General features: G+C 39.1%; 2 protein-coding genes across 2 annotated transcripts in view; both read left to right on the forward strand.

The window, feature by feature from the left end:
* The window catches only part of MYO3A (myosin IIIA), a 119,370-nt gene extending 101,534 nt beyond the window's left edge, over positions 1-17,836 (forward strand). The window contains exons 30-35 of the mRNA XM_010007024.1: positions 4-788; positions 1,480-1,618; positions 11,423-11,532; positions 14,017-14,057; positions 15,767-15,907; positions 17,722-17,836. Of these exons, the coding sequence (XP_010005326.1) occupies positions 4-788; positions 1,480-1,618; positions 11,423-11,532; positions 14,017-14,057; positions 15,767-15,907; positions 17,722-17,836 (1,331 nt within the window). The remainder of the gene's footprint in view (positions 1-3; positions 789-1,479; positions 1,619-11,422; positions 11,533-14,016; positions 14,058-15,766; positions 15,908-17,721) is intronic.
* Positions 17,837-18,882: 1,046 nt separating this feature from the next.
* Positions 18,883-19,941, forward strand: part of GAD2 (glutamate decarboxylase 2 (pancreatic islets and brain, 65kDa)) — a 37,926-nt gene continuing 36,867 nt past the window's right edge. The window contains exon 1 of the mRNA XM_010007025.1: positions 18,883-18,961. Within this exon, the coding sequence (XP_010005327.1) occupies positions 18,883-18,961 (79 nt within the window). The remainder of the gene's footprint in view (positions 18,962-19,941) is intronic.

The following is a 19,941-nucleotide window of genomic DNA, read 5'->3' on the forward strand; positions in this document are numbered from 1 at the left end:
AAGAGCGTGAAAAAATAGCAGAGGAAGAATTATCTGCTGTGGAATTCCTCGAAGCACAACTGCAGCCAGCTCAGTATGATACACTGGAAGAAGCAGCCAACGAGGAGACTCAAGATGAAGATGATGATGTTGCTGGCAGCAAGTGCTCTGAGTGCAGTCACACAGGGGATACACAGGAGCAACAGAAAACAACTAGTGAAGGAGAAGGAGCTTCTGTGAAGCAGAACCCTGTAGAAGAACATGTTGGTGAAGGTGAAGAACAGCCCTCCTTGGAAGAGCTGTCCAGGAAATCTCTGAAAATCACAGCTGAACCTGGTCCCCAGCAAGAGCAAGATAATCAAGACACGCTCAGTGCAGATGGGCAAAATCAAGAATCTGCCATGGGCCAGCCCAGGACTGACAGAGATGTGGAAGGAAACCACCTGAAACATAAAGCAGCGATGCCTACAGGATGCAAAGGAATTGAAAGAAAAGAGTCACTAAGAGGCTCGTGGAAGCAGATTGAGGCAGAAAAACAAGGTTCAGAAGACAAAGAGAAGGCAGCAGTGATTATTCAGAGCAGTTACCGGGATTACAAAAGGAGGGGACAACTCAGAAAAGAAGGGAAACTACCTTGCAAAAGTGAAGAGAAAACTGTAAAGGAGACAACAGAAGCAGCAGAGCTTCAAAATAATGATCCCAAAAAAGCAAAAGATAGGGAAAGCACCAGTACTGATGCTGAAGACTCTAAGACACTGAAGGGAGACTCAGAGAAAGAGGCTTGTGATTTGGCAGCCTTTTCACGGCAGGTAAGAAGTTTGTAAGCTACATATGTTGAGCATAATACCCTGAGCAATGACAGAATAGCAAAGTTATACTGCTGCCTTCAGGGGCACCAAGGTTTTACTCTCTATACTGAGACTGAAATGTTGTAATGAGTGTTCTAAAAATGCATATTTTGAGCTGCAAGAGAAAATACTCTTCAGAAAGGAGGGAAAGACAAAGTTAGAGCACTGGCAAAAATATGTGTTACTTTTAACCTGGCTCAGGTTAAATGCAGAAGCTTTGCCTTTGTTTGTTGAAATGCACATTTACCTGGCCTTGCCCTTAAAATTCAAGTAAACTTGTGAAATGTCTCTGCAAATGAAACTAAAATTTGCTGTGTCGATGTCAAGGACTCACATGTGCACAGAAGCAGCCCTTCAGCTGTAGCAGCTATTTTGCATCAGCAAGTCACTGTCCACTCACCTGTGTGAACCAACACGAAGCACCTGCAGGACTGGGCTGCAGTGTGGAGTTTCATACAAGTCTTTATTATTTCTTCTTCTTTTTTTTTTCTTTAAGGAGGATGGGAAAGTAACTCTGGTAGGGGCCTACACTGCAGTGGGTAGAGCAATATTTTTTTAATTCAGTCTGTAGTCCACTATTTTACCTTTTGTTACTTTGGAACATAGATATTTATTTATAAAATAATGTAAAATCCTATATTATATTTTTCAGATATCAAAATTATCTGAAGATTACTTAGCATTGCAGCAAAAATTGAATGAAATGATATTGTCACATCAGCTGAGACCCATGACAATCTCCAAAGATAAGCAAGCTAATGGCCAACTTTCTTCTCATGTTTGTCAGTCAGGTAATGTTGAACCTTGTTGTTAGCAGAATTTTCATTTGTAAACAGAACTGCCAAGAAGTGATTCCCAGTCATCTTTTTAAAAGCCAGGGAACTAACAGATCACTTAGCTCTGGCTTGTTGTATATCTCAGACTGTTCATTTTTGTACTAAACCCCATATCAGTACATGTCTGGAACATAGTTTCCAGAGGAATATCCAAGTCTGGTTGGAATTTACATATTTACCATTTTCTTGGTATTTTATTTCAGTATTGCTTAAGATTGATGAATGAATCATTGTAACACCTAGACATAACATCTCTAGAAATACTTTTATTTAGTAAAAATTCCACATTGGCTCTTTTTTACTGCTATGTTGTTTAACTCTATGTGCTATTGGTAAGGTATGGGACTATGTTTTAAAAACAAAGTATTTTTTAGCTACTATGCTAAGTAACTTACCGAAGTTTGTCACATTTATGCTGAGTAACATTTAGGTATCCACAAATGCAACTGAGGCTATCAAAACTTGTAACTCCTACCCATGCTGGTGGGTGTGTCCATAAAATTGCAAGCAAAGTTTTATTAATAATTGGCATCCATTTAACTCACGCACTTAAGAGTACATTACCTCTGAAAATGCATTCCAAAGTTATTTATATTCCAGTTAACATGGCTGGTGTGGGTTCCCAAAACACCAGCACAGTTGGAGCAGGTTAGGTGGGAGTGGGGAGTGTACTGGGAGAGTAAAAGTGGAAGATACAGGATTTAGGGCATGCAGATCATTAAGACCTGTACCCCACGGAGAGGTCCATGAAGAGCTGAGGTGTTCAAGCCTCTTCAGTTGGCATAGATGTAACAGGGGATTTCCTCAGTCTGTGTCTTGGGCCACAGATACGGAGGAAGATGAGTACAAATGTGGCAGATGACTAGATGGGTCTCAATTTCTGCAGGGGCTTTTGTGCCAGCCTGTGCCACTTCACTGCCTCTGGGGAGGTCTCTGCTCAACCCTGCACAGCTGAGATCAGATCCAAGAGTGTCTCTTGCTGCCCAGAGCTAACTGTATTACTTTAGTTGTAACAGTGTGGATTTGGTTGTCATATATGCTGAAACTTCTTTCTGTTCCCATGGCTACCCTGAAGATATCCTAAGAGTACTTCAGCCCCACTTTGCACTCCTCTCCAATGGGCAAGCTGCTAAAATGGGAGCTTGGTGTTTACAAAATCTAAATCTCTAAGTGTATACTGACTGCCAGGAGGTTATCTTTGTAGTCCAGCCTGTTTCTAATACCAAACACTGCCAGATAAAACAGATGTGAAATGGAGAACTAAGTGCCATTATCTTTCATTAAAGACAGAGCAATGCTTGTGATTGTTGTTAAGGGGTTTGTACTGAGTTGTTAAAAAACAGGAATATTTAATAAATAAGATAAACCTGAAGCATTAAAAATTAATGCTTTGGAAAAATAACTCTTGGTTCTTACATGTTTTCCTACAGAAGCTAGAGAAGAGAGGTAGATAGAGGGATACTCAAACCCTCATTTTATCAGTTAAAGATCTCATTACTTACCCAAGTGAACCAGGTGAAAATGTATCAGTCTGTTCATGCCACTTGCAGAATGGAGCAGTGTCTACCCTTCACATTGCTATATATTTAAGTAGCTCTACAGGAGACAAAAGGAAGCCAGAGTTTGTTCTCTGTGCATGCAACCCTGCTTAAAGTGTGAGCCACTTCCCTTTACCACTGAAAATGTCCCACTGCTTTAAACCTCTGTCATGTCACAACAGTGTTTTTCCAATGGTAAGGAGTGTGGAAGTGCTGCGTTGTATCCTTTTGAACATCAACAAGAAAAATGTCATACATTTCTTTGAACTAAGTCAAAATACTTTTTAAGGCAACACAGAAGTTGTTGAGTTGCATAAGCCATCAGGTCTTTTGCCTCACTTTAATAACTAGATGGAAATATGATTTATTTATTTTTTTTACAAGCTAATGTTTTGTGGTCTTAACAAAAGGAAGATTTATTTTCATTATATTTTCTCCCAACAAATATATGTTGCATGTACAACATGACAGCACTTAGCTCTTTTGTGCACCAGGCACAATCTTTATGGAAATTCTGATTACTTACAAAGTCCCCTTTTTTTTTCTCTTATGGATGCAAAAATTGAATGCTTGCTACCTTGACTTGACACTTGACACTTGCTACCTTGACACTTGAAAAAAGTGTCAGCAACAGTAATCATAACTTTAAACAGTAGGAAGCATCATAAAGATAGTCCTGAATGCTCATATTCATATAGATACTGTGTAGTCAAGGCATGCTCATTACAAGATGGCTCATGCCAAATTTTTTGCACTTTTTTATTCCCAAATAAATATGGTGGACACATACTTTGGGTTTTTTATTAAATTTCTGCAAATTGCCACATAGACAAGGTGAACACGGAGCTCAGAAGGAGTTACTCTTTTCAAAGGTGACTGCATTTTAAATTAAATAGTAGGTGCTGTTTGACTGAGAAGCTATGACTGAGCTCACTGCAGAAAAATGTGCCACTAAAGCACAGGCCAGCTGAAGTTGTCCTACTTGCTGAGACCTGCCCTTAACCATTGTAAAGCACAAGCTACCTCCCTCCATCTCAAACCAAACAGGCCCTTCCAGCCTGTTTGGTGCTGCCCAGCTCGTCACTCACTTGAATGCTCTGCTTCAGTAAGTCAAACCACCCCAAAAACAGCCCTCCTCCAGTTCTCATTAGAACTCATGTTCCAAATCTTTCTGTAGCCAGCTTGCCCTTGATACAACAGGCAGTATTACATTTTGGGCTGGGTCTGCCTCCCTGGCCCTTCTTGCCTAGCTGGTCTGAGCTGGGCAGCCACTGCTTGTGCTTGCTGTGTTCTGTTGTTGACCCAAGTACCTTGTACACCTGACGTGGCTACTCCTTATAAATGTAACAAAGCTGGCTTTTGCCAGACACGGAACTTTGAAAAAAAAGAAGGAAGGCCAGCTGGGCTCTAGTCTAACACTGTGTTCTGCCAGACTTCCTGGCCACGATGTGCAGTTTCACTCTCTGCAGCGTGGTTGGACAGTGGCTCAGTGCTCACCTAAGATACAGAGCGATGGCAGCAGGAACCTGAGCCCTGATTCCTCACATCCCCACAGCCATATTTATCACCACTAACCAGTCCACTGAAAGATCTTTCTTGGTGTAGAATGTGAATTTCTTTTTCTACATTCAAACATAATTCACACAACAGGAAAACTATTTCCTTTCCAGCTATGATCAGTGCAACAGGATACTAAAGGAAGAGAAAATGCTGCAGTAATTCCCAGCTTGCCTGTGAGAGTCAGTTGGAGCCTAAGCATTACAGAGCTTAATCAGAAAGCTGTGTTGTTTAAACTTAATTAGATGTTTATTTGAGCAAATATTATCTAACTAGATATAGAGAATATTTAAGTAAAAATAAGCCTGTGTTCATATAATTTAGGTTGTACTATTTGCAACACAGGAATTACCAGCATTTGGGATATTGAACTTTTTTTCTGTATGCAATATAGTAAGACAAATACATAAAACAAAGACTTGAGGTAATGTATCACAGGCTATTATGCTAAAGTGAAGCAGGTAGACATGGTGAGTGATCCACTGTCTATTAAACAGGGAGAAGCCTTCCTGTCTTCTTTCCTATCCTATGTGTTACAGTACAAATTATACATGCACATTTACAGAAGGATATGTTTTTTCTGTAGATGACCCTCTAGGGCTGCCTTTGCTGTCCTTCCCTTATGAAGGCAACAGTTGTTGAGCTTTAGCTGCTCTTTAAATCATGTATTTGCCATTTGTAATTACTTTGGTCATTTACGTTTATGTACACTTCTTCCTCAGCTTCACTAGTTTTATATATCATTTTACAGCTATAACATGTGAATTGTACTTTATAGCTGTATGTCAGATAAGAATACTTATCTGCCTTCATCTGTGGCTTGGTGGCTGTTGTTCAGTTTGAGAATTTACCAGCTCCTCTGATAAAATACTTTATTGCATTGCTATCCACAGAAGGGGAGGAACTGTGGGGCAGCTGTATGGCCTTCTTTGACAAATGTTCAGCTTTTCAAAACTGTTCATTTTATTAAAAATGCGAAGCCTGCCGTTTAAAAAAGGTATGAGCAAAAAGGCTAAATGAATGCTAAATCCACAAGGTTAACTTGTTCTTAAGTAAATTTATTTGTGTTTATAAAAATGCGTAAAGTGAGCTGCACAAGGTTCCTGGAATAAACAATGTTCCCTGTGGATTGAATATCTGGGTAGGTTATTTTTGCTTGCTAAATGCATTCAGCTAAACATAATGGCTGCATCCTAGGACTGCACCTTTGGACTGCTAGTGAGCTTTGGGTTACAGTGGTGACAGAATAAATGCACAAATAGCCACTGTCAAGGTTTTTGAGATCCAAGCCTGAAGTGAGGGAAATTTGATCATTATGGGAGCAATTTATTTATATTTTTTTCTCCAGATGGATAATGTTGTCCATCCTTGTAAGTATTAAATGACAGTTCAAGTACAAAATCTCAGAAAGAGAATTTTCTATATTTAGAATGAAATTCACATGGAACTCCAGTGCAGCTGAGGATCTTTTCAGCTACACAAAGCAGTGAGGCAGGCAGGGTTTTCATCCAGGATTCCTCCTGCTGCAGCACTATTGCATAGGCTTTGTGGGCAGCCTTTTCAAGGAAAAGGGAGCCTGTGTAGCACTGGGTGTGCACAGCAGTATCCATTGGCTGGTCTTTCTTCTTTGTGAGTGAGTGGCCAGCCAGGGAGCACCCAGGCATGGGACTGGAGAAAATCAGGGTAGTCAAAAACTTCTGCTGCTTGGTCATTCTCAACTACTACAGTGGGCCTTTGGACATGGTGCAGCCAGGACATAGCTGTGTTGGGAGATAATCAGATCCATGCTGAGCATGATATTTGGGAGGTTGTGGAAGCAGAGTACAGCCATTTTCCTTAAACATCCTCTCCTAAATAGCAATAATCCCAGGTCACCAGACTCTCCAAAATGAGAGTATTAGTGTCAGAGGATGAATCCACTTCCCTCAGTGGGGCTAGCAGGACTTGAGCATGAGAGATCAAACACTCTCACCTTCTGTGGGATGCAATTGGGAAGTTCTCAGTCTCTTGCAGTTTCTAGTTCTAGGTCTGTGCCAGAATGATCCCTCTGTTTTCTCCAGATTGCTAAGCATTTGCACCCGTCAACTCTAATTTAAAAATCTGGCTGTGGTAAATGTCCCATGAATAAACAATACCTAAAAATTACTAACCAGAGTATTAAAAAGCAGTGCTTTTCTATGTGGAAATCCCATACGTGAGTAATTACATCCTCATACTGTGTACAGTTAGGACAGTAAAAAGGTATGCACATAAATGTTGTAAGCAGTAATAGCTGTTCATGTCTCATTATCAAGTCCTGGAATTCCAGTTACCACATTTGCATTTTTCTGATTACTTCCAAGCCCCTCTACAAACCCTATACTATTACTTCCTGCTTTATTGTGAGCCTGGCTTTATACTTCCTGCCCCCATGAGATGTGGAATAGCACTGAATCAAGCATGTAACATTTCACTTAAATGACCTGAAGACAGGTTTATCTGTTTCTCCAGGTAGCCTAATAAATAGACTTTTGATCACTTAGATGCTTATCACAGCTGTAACAATACTATTTTTCCAGTCTTCAGTATAAGATCAGTTCTGTGTCATACATTGATTTACATTAGCATCCATGGATGTTGATTCCTTGAGATTGTTGTCTTCCAAGCTTATCGTTGTATGTCTGAATGTGCACAGTTCAGCCTAAAGGGCTGTTGATACTGACTCATCTTTATTCAGACATTCCTTGCTCATACTTGAATGTTTCAAGCACATGCAGAGCTCTGCAGTTTCTGTAATTTGTGGTGGTATTCAGGATTCACATACATTAAATGAGCTGGTCCCAGTTTTCATCATCCCTCTCATTTTTTCAGTGTATTTGGAGTTTTCAGTGAGGACTGAGTATGAACATAGTAATACCTTGTCACTGAGCACCATAGAGTGGAAGAGTGTGTATGCAACTTACGTAGGAACCTTTGAGGTAGCGTTAAATGAGCTAGCTGAGATACTGATAGGAAAAAGGAATTTTCCATACATTTGCTAAACCTTCCTTAGTGTTACCTGGCAGCCACAGTGTTCACATGCCTTTGCTGACCCTTAACTCTGTAATTCACTCATTCCCATGGAGAATAACCTTCACTTTTATTATACTTTCCATCCTCACTTAATCAAATTTATGTTCTGACAGTCTGCTTCAGGTTTGGGCAGCAGAGAGATGTAACTTCCTAGGCATGGGTTACAGCATAGCTGAAATTCACTGTTAAGCTTCAAAAGCAAAGCATCCATGTCATGAGAGCAAAACCTCATTCATTTGACTAACTGAGTACTAACTGTACTTACTCAGTCCAGATCCTTAGCTGTCCTAGTGACTAACTGGGACATAACCTTAAGCAAGTCTCAGAGTGTCTTGCTTTGTGCATCTCATTTCCCCTCCTGGATGACAATACCAGCCTTACATTTCCAAAGTGCTTTAACAGCTACTGTTGTCAATAGTTTTTGTATCAATGTTGTAACATACATATCTAAGTGTTTCTTAGATAGAAAGCATCTGTTTTCTTTTATATATAAAGTGCATGGTCAGATCTTGCTAGAGATACTTGAAGTCTTAAGGAAAAATAGGCTACAAGATATTTTACTATGGAGAAACTGAGCTTAAATAAAAACCTTTTCTTTGTAATGGACTCTAGAAGCAAGATAATTGGCCTATTAATAAGTGAATGATTTTACTCCTTCTTTCTGCTTCATTGCCTACTGCAGAAGGGTACAGGCCATCTGGAAAAGAAGTGCATCAAACTCACCATTTATCAGGCTTGGGTATCTAATCTGCCTTCGACCTTTACCTCTACTAAGTAAATGATTTCTCGGATTATCAGCAACTAATGAAAAAGCAAATTTTACCTTGTGCAGTGAGTTATCCAATACGAGCAACTACTTCATCAGCTTTGTTTCAGTAGCAGTGAACACACAAATCTAAGTGCTGAAGGAAAACACAGGTTCACTTTCTGGTGAAACAAAGAAAACTAAATCCATCAAACTATTTTTTACTTGCTGTGAAATTTGGAAACAGAATTCCAAATTGCATTTTACATAATTGTAAAAAGGAATGACAGAGGTTCAAGCTTAGAAGGCTGTCTGCCCCAACATGGTATTTCTGTCCCCTCTGTTCTTTTGCATAGCTTATAGATATGTACAACACACATGCTGAAATGAAAAGATGTTTCTTACTGAAGACCTTATCATTGTCAAAATTGTTTTTTTTGAATGAAAGGGCAGTCTTCTTTGCAAAGCATATGCACATTATGAATACAAGTAATTTCAGTGGGAATAATTTTAATCTAGAATACGGTAATGCTTCGTGTGTTTGACAGTGATAAATTAAATAACAGAACAGCATACATAGTGATGAATTCCTGGGGAACAATAAAAAATTTTGGCATTATGAGAGCCTTTTCCTTGGGATTTTCCTAAAGCCCCCAATTTGGCTTAATTTTCTTTTTCCAGATTTTCGTACAGTCATGATCTTTGACACAATTTTTGAAAATGCCCTCCAGACAAGGAGTTAGGTGTTTCTATTCAACTACATTGAATTTTAATGGTTTTTTTTTTAAGGTACTGTTTCCAGTTTAGGCTCCCGTTGTGTTTAAAAATAAAATACAGAAGATATGCCTCTCCTCTGTCACAAATGAAAACTCACATAACTCCAGGTGACTCATTTGAAATGCAGCAGAGTAACAACAGCCCACAAAAGAGCACAGTCAGGCCTACTATTCCTATTCAAATAAAAAACAGAATTTATATTTAATACAAGTTACTGAAATTAATTTATTTCATCTACATTTTATAGTTTAAAGTGAATTATCCATACCCTGGCTTAGAAAACAACATTGTTCTCTTAAGTGCAAAATGTTAAAAGATACTTGTTCATTCATTACCTGAGAAGCAGTCTGCATTTCAGATAAGAAACCAAAACAATAAATGTAATCATTATCCAACTACAGTTCAAATTAACATTATTCATCATGCCTCCTCTGTATATCCATGACCTTTACAAGCCTTTATTTATCACACAGAACAAAAAAATTAGCTAATTTTGCAGGAGTCAACACTGATGTATTACTGATCATTTCTCATTTAAAATGATTCTGCCACCTCCTTAATTAAAAAGATGTCTGACGTACATGGGAGAGTTTATATTTTTATCATGTAAAAGGGTTTCTGATGGTCATTAAAGAACAACATACATTCTTCCTTCTAAGACTCAATCACATAGAGTTAGCACATGGAGGTTATGGAGTTAAAGTCACTTCATGTGAAAGAGGGTAAGACCAGCAGAATACAGTTCAGTAATTTATTGTGAGCTATATCCTCAGTCCACTCAAAAAGTAGATACATTTATGGGTAAGGACATGCTTTTTCTCATGGACTGTCCTCTGAATTCTTCTGTGATGGGACAAGGACAATCCAAAGCCTCACTGGATAATGCAGGATACATATTGTTCACCATGCCTACACCTTGTGCCGTGACTTCATTCATGATGTGCCCCCATGACCCATCTCTATCATAGGTGTTCTGCTGCCCTGAAATCCCCACCTCCTTCATCATGAAGGAATTGCTGTAGCCCTCTATTCACTTTTTCTATAGATGAAGGTGATGGGGCTCTGAGAAATCTCTTCTAGTTTGAGATGTCCCTGCTTATTGTAGGGGGGTTGGACTAGATGACCTTTATAGGTCCCTTCCAACCCAAGACATTCTATGATTCTTATGTAAGGTGATCATGCTCACCAAACTGTACATTTGTGATTCCTCAGCCTCCAAGAATCAGTTCTGTGGTCTCAGAAGCTATGAGCCTATGGACCCTTGCCAGCCCTATATCTTAGCACTGTAAGAATTGCATATAGTTTTTTAACAAGGAGTTATCCAGGACATTGGTCTAGTTCCTCATGTGCCAGCCAACATAACCCACAAATCAGTGTCTAACTCTGAGTTTGGAGTCTGCCAGAGGGCAGCAGTTCCATTTTATGTTAAAATCTTGATTTTGTTTCCAGTAGAATGAAAACACTTTTTGCATGGTTGCAGAAGACCAGAAGCTAAGTACACTAAACTAGATTACACTGAATGTGATGAACATGGTCATGCTGTGTTTCTCAGTGGTACATGATTGGGCTTGGAACAGAACAGCCTTATCAGGAGACCTTGGGGAGAATGTACATGTACACCATGATAATGTAGAGGACTAACCTGTGAATTGGAGTTCTAATGCTAGTTCCTTTATTCATTACCTTAGTGATTGAACTAAGGTTGAAAATACTACCTCCCCACCATCCAGGTCTCTGCTATGAGATGATCACCTTCCAGAGACAGTACTTTTCAGAGTCCTTTTCTGAATGTGGAGCATCAGACCTTCTCATGAGGAAAGGCCTGTGCCAGGCAGACTGCTGGGCTGTTCCAGCCTGACATTCATTATATGGCATGTGTCCGTGTGGGAGTCAGGACTGAAATGGATAAACCTATTCTGCTTTACAATCTGGTCATGGAAATGCCCTGAACAGTTGCTTTCTGGATTCCTGCAAGCAGTAAAAGTGGCTATGTGGATTTTTTTGCTCTCTTTGGTGAAATTATCTCCTGTTTTTGTAAAAGTCTCCTGTTCTGTAAATAAATAAGCTTTGCTATCTTCTCCTTTTTTATAGTTGCAGCCAAAGTAGAAGAATCTCGCCCAAAGCAGAGACCTCCAAGGAGGCCACGGAAGCCTAAAACATTAAATAATCCAGAAGACTCCACCTACTACACTCTAATACATGTGAGTTTACTAAGCTTTTGTGGACTAAGACTGCCAGATAATTCCTACCTTAACTTTCTTTCTAATTGCCCAATTTCCTATATTCCTTTCTGATACAACATAAAAACTGTGGCCTGCTGAAAGGAGCCAGGCCACAAACTTCTATCTCAAACTAGATGTGAAATTGTTAAGGTTCAGAATTACCCTGATTAGGGCCTTGGGTCAGGTCAATTTTTAGTTTTGTACTTATACATACATAAATTCATTATATGCAGAGGCAGCATTTGCACTTTTTTACACAAATTAAGTGCCCAATCTCTCTAGTTTCTTTGTAAGTCACAAGAGAGAAACAGGTTCATTTGGAGAGCTATTTTGGGTGTCTTAAGTTAGTGCTTGATCTTGCAGAGAGAGCAAATATTAAAATAGCCTGTATTAGTATGCACACTGTAACTTCCTTTACAAATGTGTCAGATTGTGATTATGAAGAAATTGGCAAATACCAACAGCTCAGGAGACTAATGGATATGAGTGTCTCTATATATAACCTTTGGTCCAAGTTCAGATACCAGGGGCTGCTTTCCCCTCTAGACTTCAGTGCCCTTATGTATTTAAAAATAAAAATAAAAAAAATTAAAAAAAAAAAGGCAGAAAGACAGGAAATGTGAAAGCAGCTCAGAATGCAGTTCCAACAAAAAAAGCAATTAAATTGATTTGCTCGAGGTGCCTGTATCTTAGTGACCTATTTTAACAGCCAGTGAGAGCCCAGCTAATAAACTAACCGTAGCAATTGCTTCTCCTTTCAACAGCAGGTGTCACCAGGGCCTTTAGGGAGAGTTGTGTCTGGCATACCAAAAAAGACAAATATGGCTATGTTTTATTATGGGGGCTTCGAAATAACGCAGCTTTGGAACGGTGAGATTCTGCAGAGAAATGGTCTTCTTAAAAATTAATTGACACGTAAGATTTGTTTAGTGAAAGCAAAATTGGTGAGATAAAGGACTGAAATGAAAGGCATGACACTGAGTTCTGTATTAGGAAATTTCTGAGGCAAAGAGTAATTCTGAAATAAATGCATATCTAGAAAGCTGAGACCATACAGTCAGGAACACAGTATTTTCTGAAAGCTAATTTGTTACTTGGCCAGCTCCATATCAGAAAACAGCCATTGCTTCAGTGCAAACAAAAACTGCAGTAACACTGGGGAATTTTTAAACAAATTCTCAGCAGCATCTTTTCAAGTCATTAATCAGTATTACCTTCAATTAGTTGTATTTTTCAAGAAGTCATGAAAAACGAGAAGCCTGTCTTCCTCACACTGATAATGGGAAGTTTCAGTATAAATATCTATACACTGAAACTTAAAAAGGAGACCTACTAGTTCTTAAATTCTTAGACCTTGAGCAACTCATTGATCTCTAACTTGAAGGCAGTTGGCTTTTCCAGCTATTATGAACTTTCTACATTATTAAAAATCTCTGTGACCTGCAGATGTGTTCACAGATGATTATCAAGCCCAGATCACCTAAAAGTGAAGGCATTCTGCAAAAACAGATGTTTCTCTCACAACACATTAGATACTAATCAGACACCTCCCATTCTCACTCATCTCTTTCTTTATCAAATTAGCTAAAGTAGTGCATAGGTAAATGAAGTCTGACAATAGCTCATTGTTCATACAAGGCACTACAAGTTTATTTTGGGGTTTGTTTCCTTAGATCAGCCAGTTCTTTTGAAATTATATGTCTTGTGCATTTACGTGCCTAAGAGGTGTCTGTCCATCAGGATTTCTGGTTCCCAGTCACTTTGTAATAGTACAATTCACTAATTTTAATAAGCTTTCACTCATTTGAAGAAAAACAGTTAGGACCAAAATCAAGACGGTCTGTACTTTAAAATAGTGGGTTTGGAGCATGATGCTTTAGATGCTGCAGTATGGCATTGTTTTGGCTGTAGGGACAGAAATCTAATAGAGATAAGAAATTATTCACGTTCCCTATACATCTCTCTGCATTTCTCAGTGTTTTGTATCTTAAAGGTGTACTGTATCCTAGTGTACAGCTCCTTAGATGTCCATTTTGTTCCACTAAAACCTGTGACGAGACTGCATTGACATTAATGAGAAGAGGATTATGCCTGCTCCCACTGTGTTGCCTATATTCATGGAAATTTTCAGGGCATCACAGTAAATTTGTCTCAGTGAGATAGCATTGCCAACTTCATTAAAACAACTATAGATATTTGAAAGTTTTAGATCTCCTCTTTTTTTTTTTTTTTTCTTATGACAATTACTTCATCCTTTCTGCACCGCATGGCAACTGAAATTTGGGAGTAACAATGCCAACACTTAGTCTCAAAGATTTTTTGGGAGCACTTGTTCCACAAATTAAATTATCTATATTTCTTTTAACAAAAAATACACAACACTCTCCTACCTAACATACTGATTAATTGTATCTTTGCATAAACTTTCCTTCTAGTATTTTTAATTACTTTGTATTTTCCTAGAAATCAATACAAGATGAAAAACGGAGACCAAGAAAAGAAAGGTATTTTTTTTTTCTTATCTCACTATTGTCATTCTTGTACTCTAGAAATAGTTCTTAGCTGTACTTTAACAAGGAGAATAAAGCATTAAACATGCATGGTAATTTGGTGTTTAACAGGAAGGGCATCATATACCAAGTTAAAATATGCAATTTTCAATAACAAAAATCCATTACAGAATTCAGTCATTCAGTTCTACTACAGCATGGTCCTTTACCATGGCAACGTAAGCACAATACTAAGTTAAGATAAGGTCCACATCAAAGATAGTTCTGACATAGAAAATAATTGAAGGTGCTTAAAATTCCAGTCAAAGCAAATGAGCAACCAGGGGCTTTTTTGTTAGTGAAAATACAAAGAATGCTCTCATACATTACTGTTTGGAAATATATACTTAAATTTTTAAAAATAATTATTAATAACAGGTAAAGAAGTGTAGACATCAAAATTTCAGAGTTCTTTTATTCACAGTGTAACTAACCTATTTTGATGGATCTCTGCAGAAATAAGAGAAACAATAGATATATTCTACCCTTCTGTATCTTAGAACCTTTTATGTGTGCTGTACACCAGGTTCACAGCTCCTGACATATATCATAGCTTTATTTTATTTGTGTTTCTATAGTTCAGCTTTTTTTTTGCTGCTCCCCAGTGACACTGCTTTGATAGCATGTGTGCTATCGTAGCCTGGTCAGAGATGCAAGATGAATGGCCTTTTAGCACTATCCTTGGCTGAGGTTGCAGAATATAAACTCTGTATCTAAAATACATATCTTAAAGGAAGTTACATGACATAGATTATATACATGTATTATGTGCTCACAGCATCTGGCTTCATTCAACCGTAGTTTAAGTTGAATTTGATTATGCCACTGCTTAAAGGATTCACTTAAGGTCCATGCCTCCTGTGTCTGGTCTGTTACAGCTCTTCTTTTGATGTCATTTGGATCCTGAAAAAAACTGCTGTTTTAACCAAAAACCAAACAAACCCCAAATCGAGTGTTTTCTCTCATTTGGCCTCAGGTTTCACTCATTTTAAATCTAGATAACCAGTTCCATGTCTTACATGTGCTGGCTCTGTATTGGTAGAACATGGCAACTGAAATCAGTGAGTTATTTCTGGTTTCTACCAATGTGAGAATTTAATTCAGAGCTTGCTTTTTTTTTTTTTTTCCCCAGGTTTCTTTTATTTTATTCTATTATTTTTCCCTAGTCATCCTAAACTGGGTGTCAGGATTGTTTTTTTCTGTACATATGATAGTCTAGATAGCATTCATCTAACAAAATAAGACATCTGCATTTCTGACACCAATATCTGAACTTGTTGCTTTAGATTCTCTTTTTGTACTCAGAGAAAAAATAGTCATCTTTAAGAAAATCATTAATCACTTCCTCAAAGAGATATCTAAAATAGGTCATACAAATTATACAATAAAAATGCCTCTCCATTGAGTATAATGGCAAAGCCAAACAATTTCAGTCATGTGTCTGCCTTATGAACATCTAAAAGTATTTAGCATTTCAAAATTCTCAACTTCTGCATCACACATCGGAGCCACTTCAGACTGATTTTTTGTGCTTATATGTATCTTTCCTTAGATCCTCAACACATAAAGCCAACTAATAATGATGTTTGGTTGCCTTGTTTGTGAATGTTGAATATAATATTGAAAAGTGAAGCTGCTAACTCAGTGTACTTCTTTATTGACAGTTTGAACAAAGTGTTAGATTTAGATATCTACTACCGTGAAATTTCATCTACCGATTCCACTTCAAAGGACAGCAGTTCTACCACAAGAAAGAAGAGACACCCAGTTGAGCGCAGGACTACAATTTTAAGAGCTTCCGAGCGGTAATTCATACAAAATAATAACGGGGGGAAAAGCTGCATAACCTTGCTGAGATATTCAAAAGATTCATAGGAAAGATACACTTTGAAATGAGACATAAATCTATTTTTTATACCTGTGGAATCTTGCTAAAGTAGCTTGCAAAATGTATCGCTGAAAATTCCCCATCTTTAGGCAGCAGGGACAAATGCTAGCATGACTGCTGCTCAGCCTACCTGCTAGTTTTTGGCTTCCCAAGTGCCAGATGAGATAGACAAACTGCTGTAAATCTCTGACCTAAAATCAAACTAAACTACAGCAGAACCTAAACCTTCTGTTCCTGAGAACTTTCAGCCTGCTTTCTGCAGATGAGACACAAGACTGACTGCCTCCTTTTCCTGCTGCCCTGTGTCAGCATATGCGTTTATAGATGTGGTGGACTTCACCAAGGTGAATAGCCAGGAGAAGAACCTTCAAGGAAGGGTTTGCTCCATCTCCTGTCTTCCTACATAGACTTCATAGAAGTGGACCTCTGCTGGGCTAAGGAAATTCATATTCTCACTTTTCCCAATGCACTCACATGCATTGTACATGCAAACACATATTTATGTATCTTCACATATTTGTATCTTCCTGTGTCTTCACATATGTAAGAAAAACTTGGAAAATATCTAGGTTGAAGGCTTAAGGGAAACACTAAGCCTGGGATGATAGCTGAATTTGAAAACGTATCCATAATAATAGAGAAAATATTTGTAGAATGTTTTGTGCCCCGTTTTTGGGGGTTTTGTTGTGGTTTTTTACATTTTTCAAGTAGGATCTAAAATATTTTTAGAAAGGTTTTGAAGACATGGAATAAAAAATAATATAATTAGGGACTTACCATATAGTTTACATCTCTTGGAAAATGTTGTCTTTCGAAGGTGGCTTATTACACCAAATCTGTCATGCCAAGCTCTGGTTTAGATTAATGAGAATTTTGCCACTGAGCTTACTATTGGGTGCTGCTCTGATTCCATCCTAATTTACCACAGTGAAAAAAAAATCTGTGTAACTTGTAAATTTACACTGTTACCTCTTGAGAGCAGATGAATACAATGAATAAGCATTTGTGCACTTCAGTATCTCTTGAATGGGATCACCAGGATCCGAAGACTATACAGTCATTTCAGTCCAGAGAAGTGAAGCATTGAGTATTTTTTTATTTGGCAGTTTGCCTTTGATGCTGGTGTGGGACCAGCAGTAGAGTACACCTTTGGTATAGAACACGACAGATTTTTGTAATTATTTCAGAGTAATATTCCTTTAAAATAACTGAGTTTGATTTTTAATCCTGCTCCACGATAACACCTTGTGCCAGCCCACCATTCCAGCCAGCTTCCAAAATGCATCTTGCCATCTGAAAAAAGAAAAGGAAAAAAAGGAATAGGGAAAAAAACCCCAGAGATGGACACTTAGAGTGAGCCCCACAGGCGAGTTAAAAACAGAGCAAACAAATTTATGCCAACTGAAAAGCTGGTTCAGTAGCCATCAGGCAAACACTACTGCAAAGCACCCCCATGTTCTCAAGTGCTTTTATGTCCTTTTATTATGTCCCCTTCGTAGAAGAACATCTTGTTCTTCTGTGTTCATCTGCTTTTAGTATATAATGTGTTTGTTCCGAGGTGCCTGCTTTATGCAGCACAGGAAGAGGCCTAACAAGGTCAGTTGGTATTTTTTCGTTCTCCTTTTATTTTCCCCCCCTGCAAGGGTGGTGGTGAAGCAGTCGATTAGGAGTGTTTGCCAAGGTAAATGTTTTGGCTTTAATTTCTAAAACACTTCTTTGCTTAATCCATAGGCCCAGGATTGCAGAAAAGCCCCTGGAAGAGAGTAAAACTGAAGATAATCCCTATGACTACAGACGACTGCTGCGGAAGACCTCACAGCGCCGGCGCCTTATCCAGCAGTTCTAGCTGCTGCTGCTGTTCCTGCTGCCATTTGGCTCTTATTAGCATAATCTTTTTTATCATTTTATACCATGTGCTTCCTTTTTTTTTTTTTTTTAATCTCCGATGTTTCAAGTTTACAACGTGTGTGTTCATGTGAATATGAATGACTGTGGTTCACAGCCCAACACCGTTGCAAAGGGACACTGTCAGCTGCATATCATATACTTTAAAAATATAATATAAAAATCAGCTTTCTTTTAGATACCACTGCTACATCTGGAAATTATTAAACAATAAGCAGCTTAAATCTAGTTTACTTTCCTCAGTGCATATTTCTTTCTTTTTTGCATTTCATTACTCATCCAATTAAAATAGATAATTTAGTTTATAATTCCCTAGTTAGGCTTCCAAATTCCCGTATGCATCTTCAGAAAACCTTAGTTATTGTTTCTAATAAATTGTTTTATGGGAAAAACAAATACAAACACATTATAGAGGAATTACTGATCATTTTAGGTGTACAATGCCTAAATGTTGGGATTCACTGTTCGTGGTAACTGTCCCTTTAATGAAAACAAACATAAAGTATTAATTGAATAGCATACTATGGCAGTTGATTTTATTATTGACTTTACTGTAAAGCTAGTAGCCAGTTTTAAAGGTCAATATCATGTGTATAATCTTTACATTGGAGATATCTGTTTATGGGAAGTATACCCAGCCCTCTCCTCTGCCCCTGAGCTTTGTGACTAAGTGATGAACTTCTAAATTGTGTTTGCTTTGTTCTCCTTTGCATTAGATTTTTAGAAATCGTAATTTCTGGGGTGCCAAGCAAGGAATAGAAATACACTCCCTGGTTGATTGCTGCCTAAATGTAATGATCATTCTTAATCAGTTCCACTAGAAATTAAGCGGAAATAAAAGCAATAGCCACTGCGTTCAAATTTTCCCCTGACTCCTTATTCAAAAGACCTTATTTCACAGAAACCACACCGATAATTGCTGTGCTTCCTTTCAGGATTCATAATTGCATGTTCCCAGCTGCAAAGCAAGAGAGGGCAGATTTCATGATGCCAGTAGAAAGGCCTGATCCTGCTCCCTTGCTTAGCTCTCCAGATGCTACGACTGGCGGCAGCAGCGAGCTGCAGGGTTTGCGATTTAGCCTGTTCCCTCCACACACACTTGGCCCTTTCCCCAGAGACAGGTAACCATTGCTTCCTGATCTGTAACTAATTTTAAGAATGTGCGCCAGATTAAAACTTGCTGCAATGTAAAATCTGTGATAAAATGTTTAAATTTCAAAATCTGTTTAAAAGTTGCTTTCTTATGTATTATTAACATGGTAAAGTAAATAAAAATGCACAAGGCAGTGATTCAGTTGGCTGCACCTGAATTACACCCAGAACTGACAAAACACTATGGACTGGGGCAGGAGCGAGCAAGGCAGGGAAGAATTCACAGCAGCCTTTCTCCTTGGAAAGCCTGAGGTATCAGCTACATTTCCTTGAAGCTGTTGTGATCTGGAAACTGGGAGAGATTTCAGAGGTGCCAGGGCTAGTTTTCTTTTACTTTTCCACTACAGCTGTGTTGAAAAACATCAAGACATTGCCCTGAGATTTCACGGGGGGACAGTCCTAGTAACCATGTGTGTCCATGTGGAAAGTGGAGAGAGATGGTCTCGGCAGAGCACAGGCCGGGAGCCCCCAGGGCCTGGATGCCAGGAGCAGTGGGGGTCCTGGGTGACCAGGGCTCTCGGCAGGGCCAAACCCTGGCCTGGCACGATCTCACCTGCCTTCCTCCTAGGCTCAGGGCTGGAAATCCCTCCTGTGCTGGAGGAGAGAAAGCCACGGCAAGGAAGGGCTCCCTGCTCCCACGAGGAACCAGCTGAGTGGAAAGGGGAGTTTGGTTGCCTTCAAAACCGAAGGTGGGGAGGGAAGGGGAGCCGTTATCCTTCTCCAGTCTTCTCTCCGAGACCTGCTGCCTCCCACGGGGACGAAGTGGGAAGGACGGCCCCACCAGGGTCTCCATCCACAGGGGGCTGGGGGGAAAACCAGCGGGAGTGGCCTGGGAATGCAGCAGCTGTGCCAGCCAGGCAGGTGCAGGAGCCGGGGGCCGTCCCCCAGGCAGCC

This window comes from Chaetura pelagica, unplaced genomic scaffold (genome assembly GCF_000747805.2).
Source record: "Chaetura pelagica isolate M959 unplaced genomic scaffold, ChaPel_1.0 scaffold17, whole genome shotgun sequence".
In the NCBI taxonomy this organism is placed as follows: Eukaryota; Metazoa; Chordata; class Aves; order Apodiformes; family Apodidae; genus Chaetura; species Chaetura pelagica.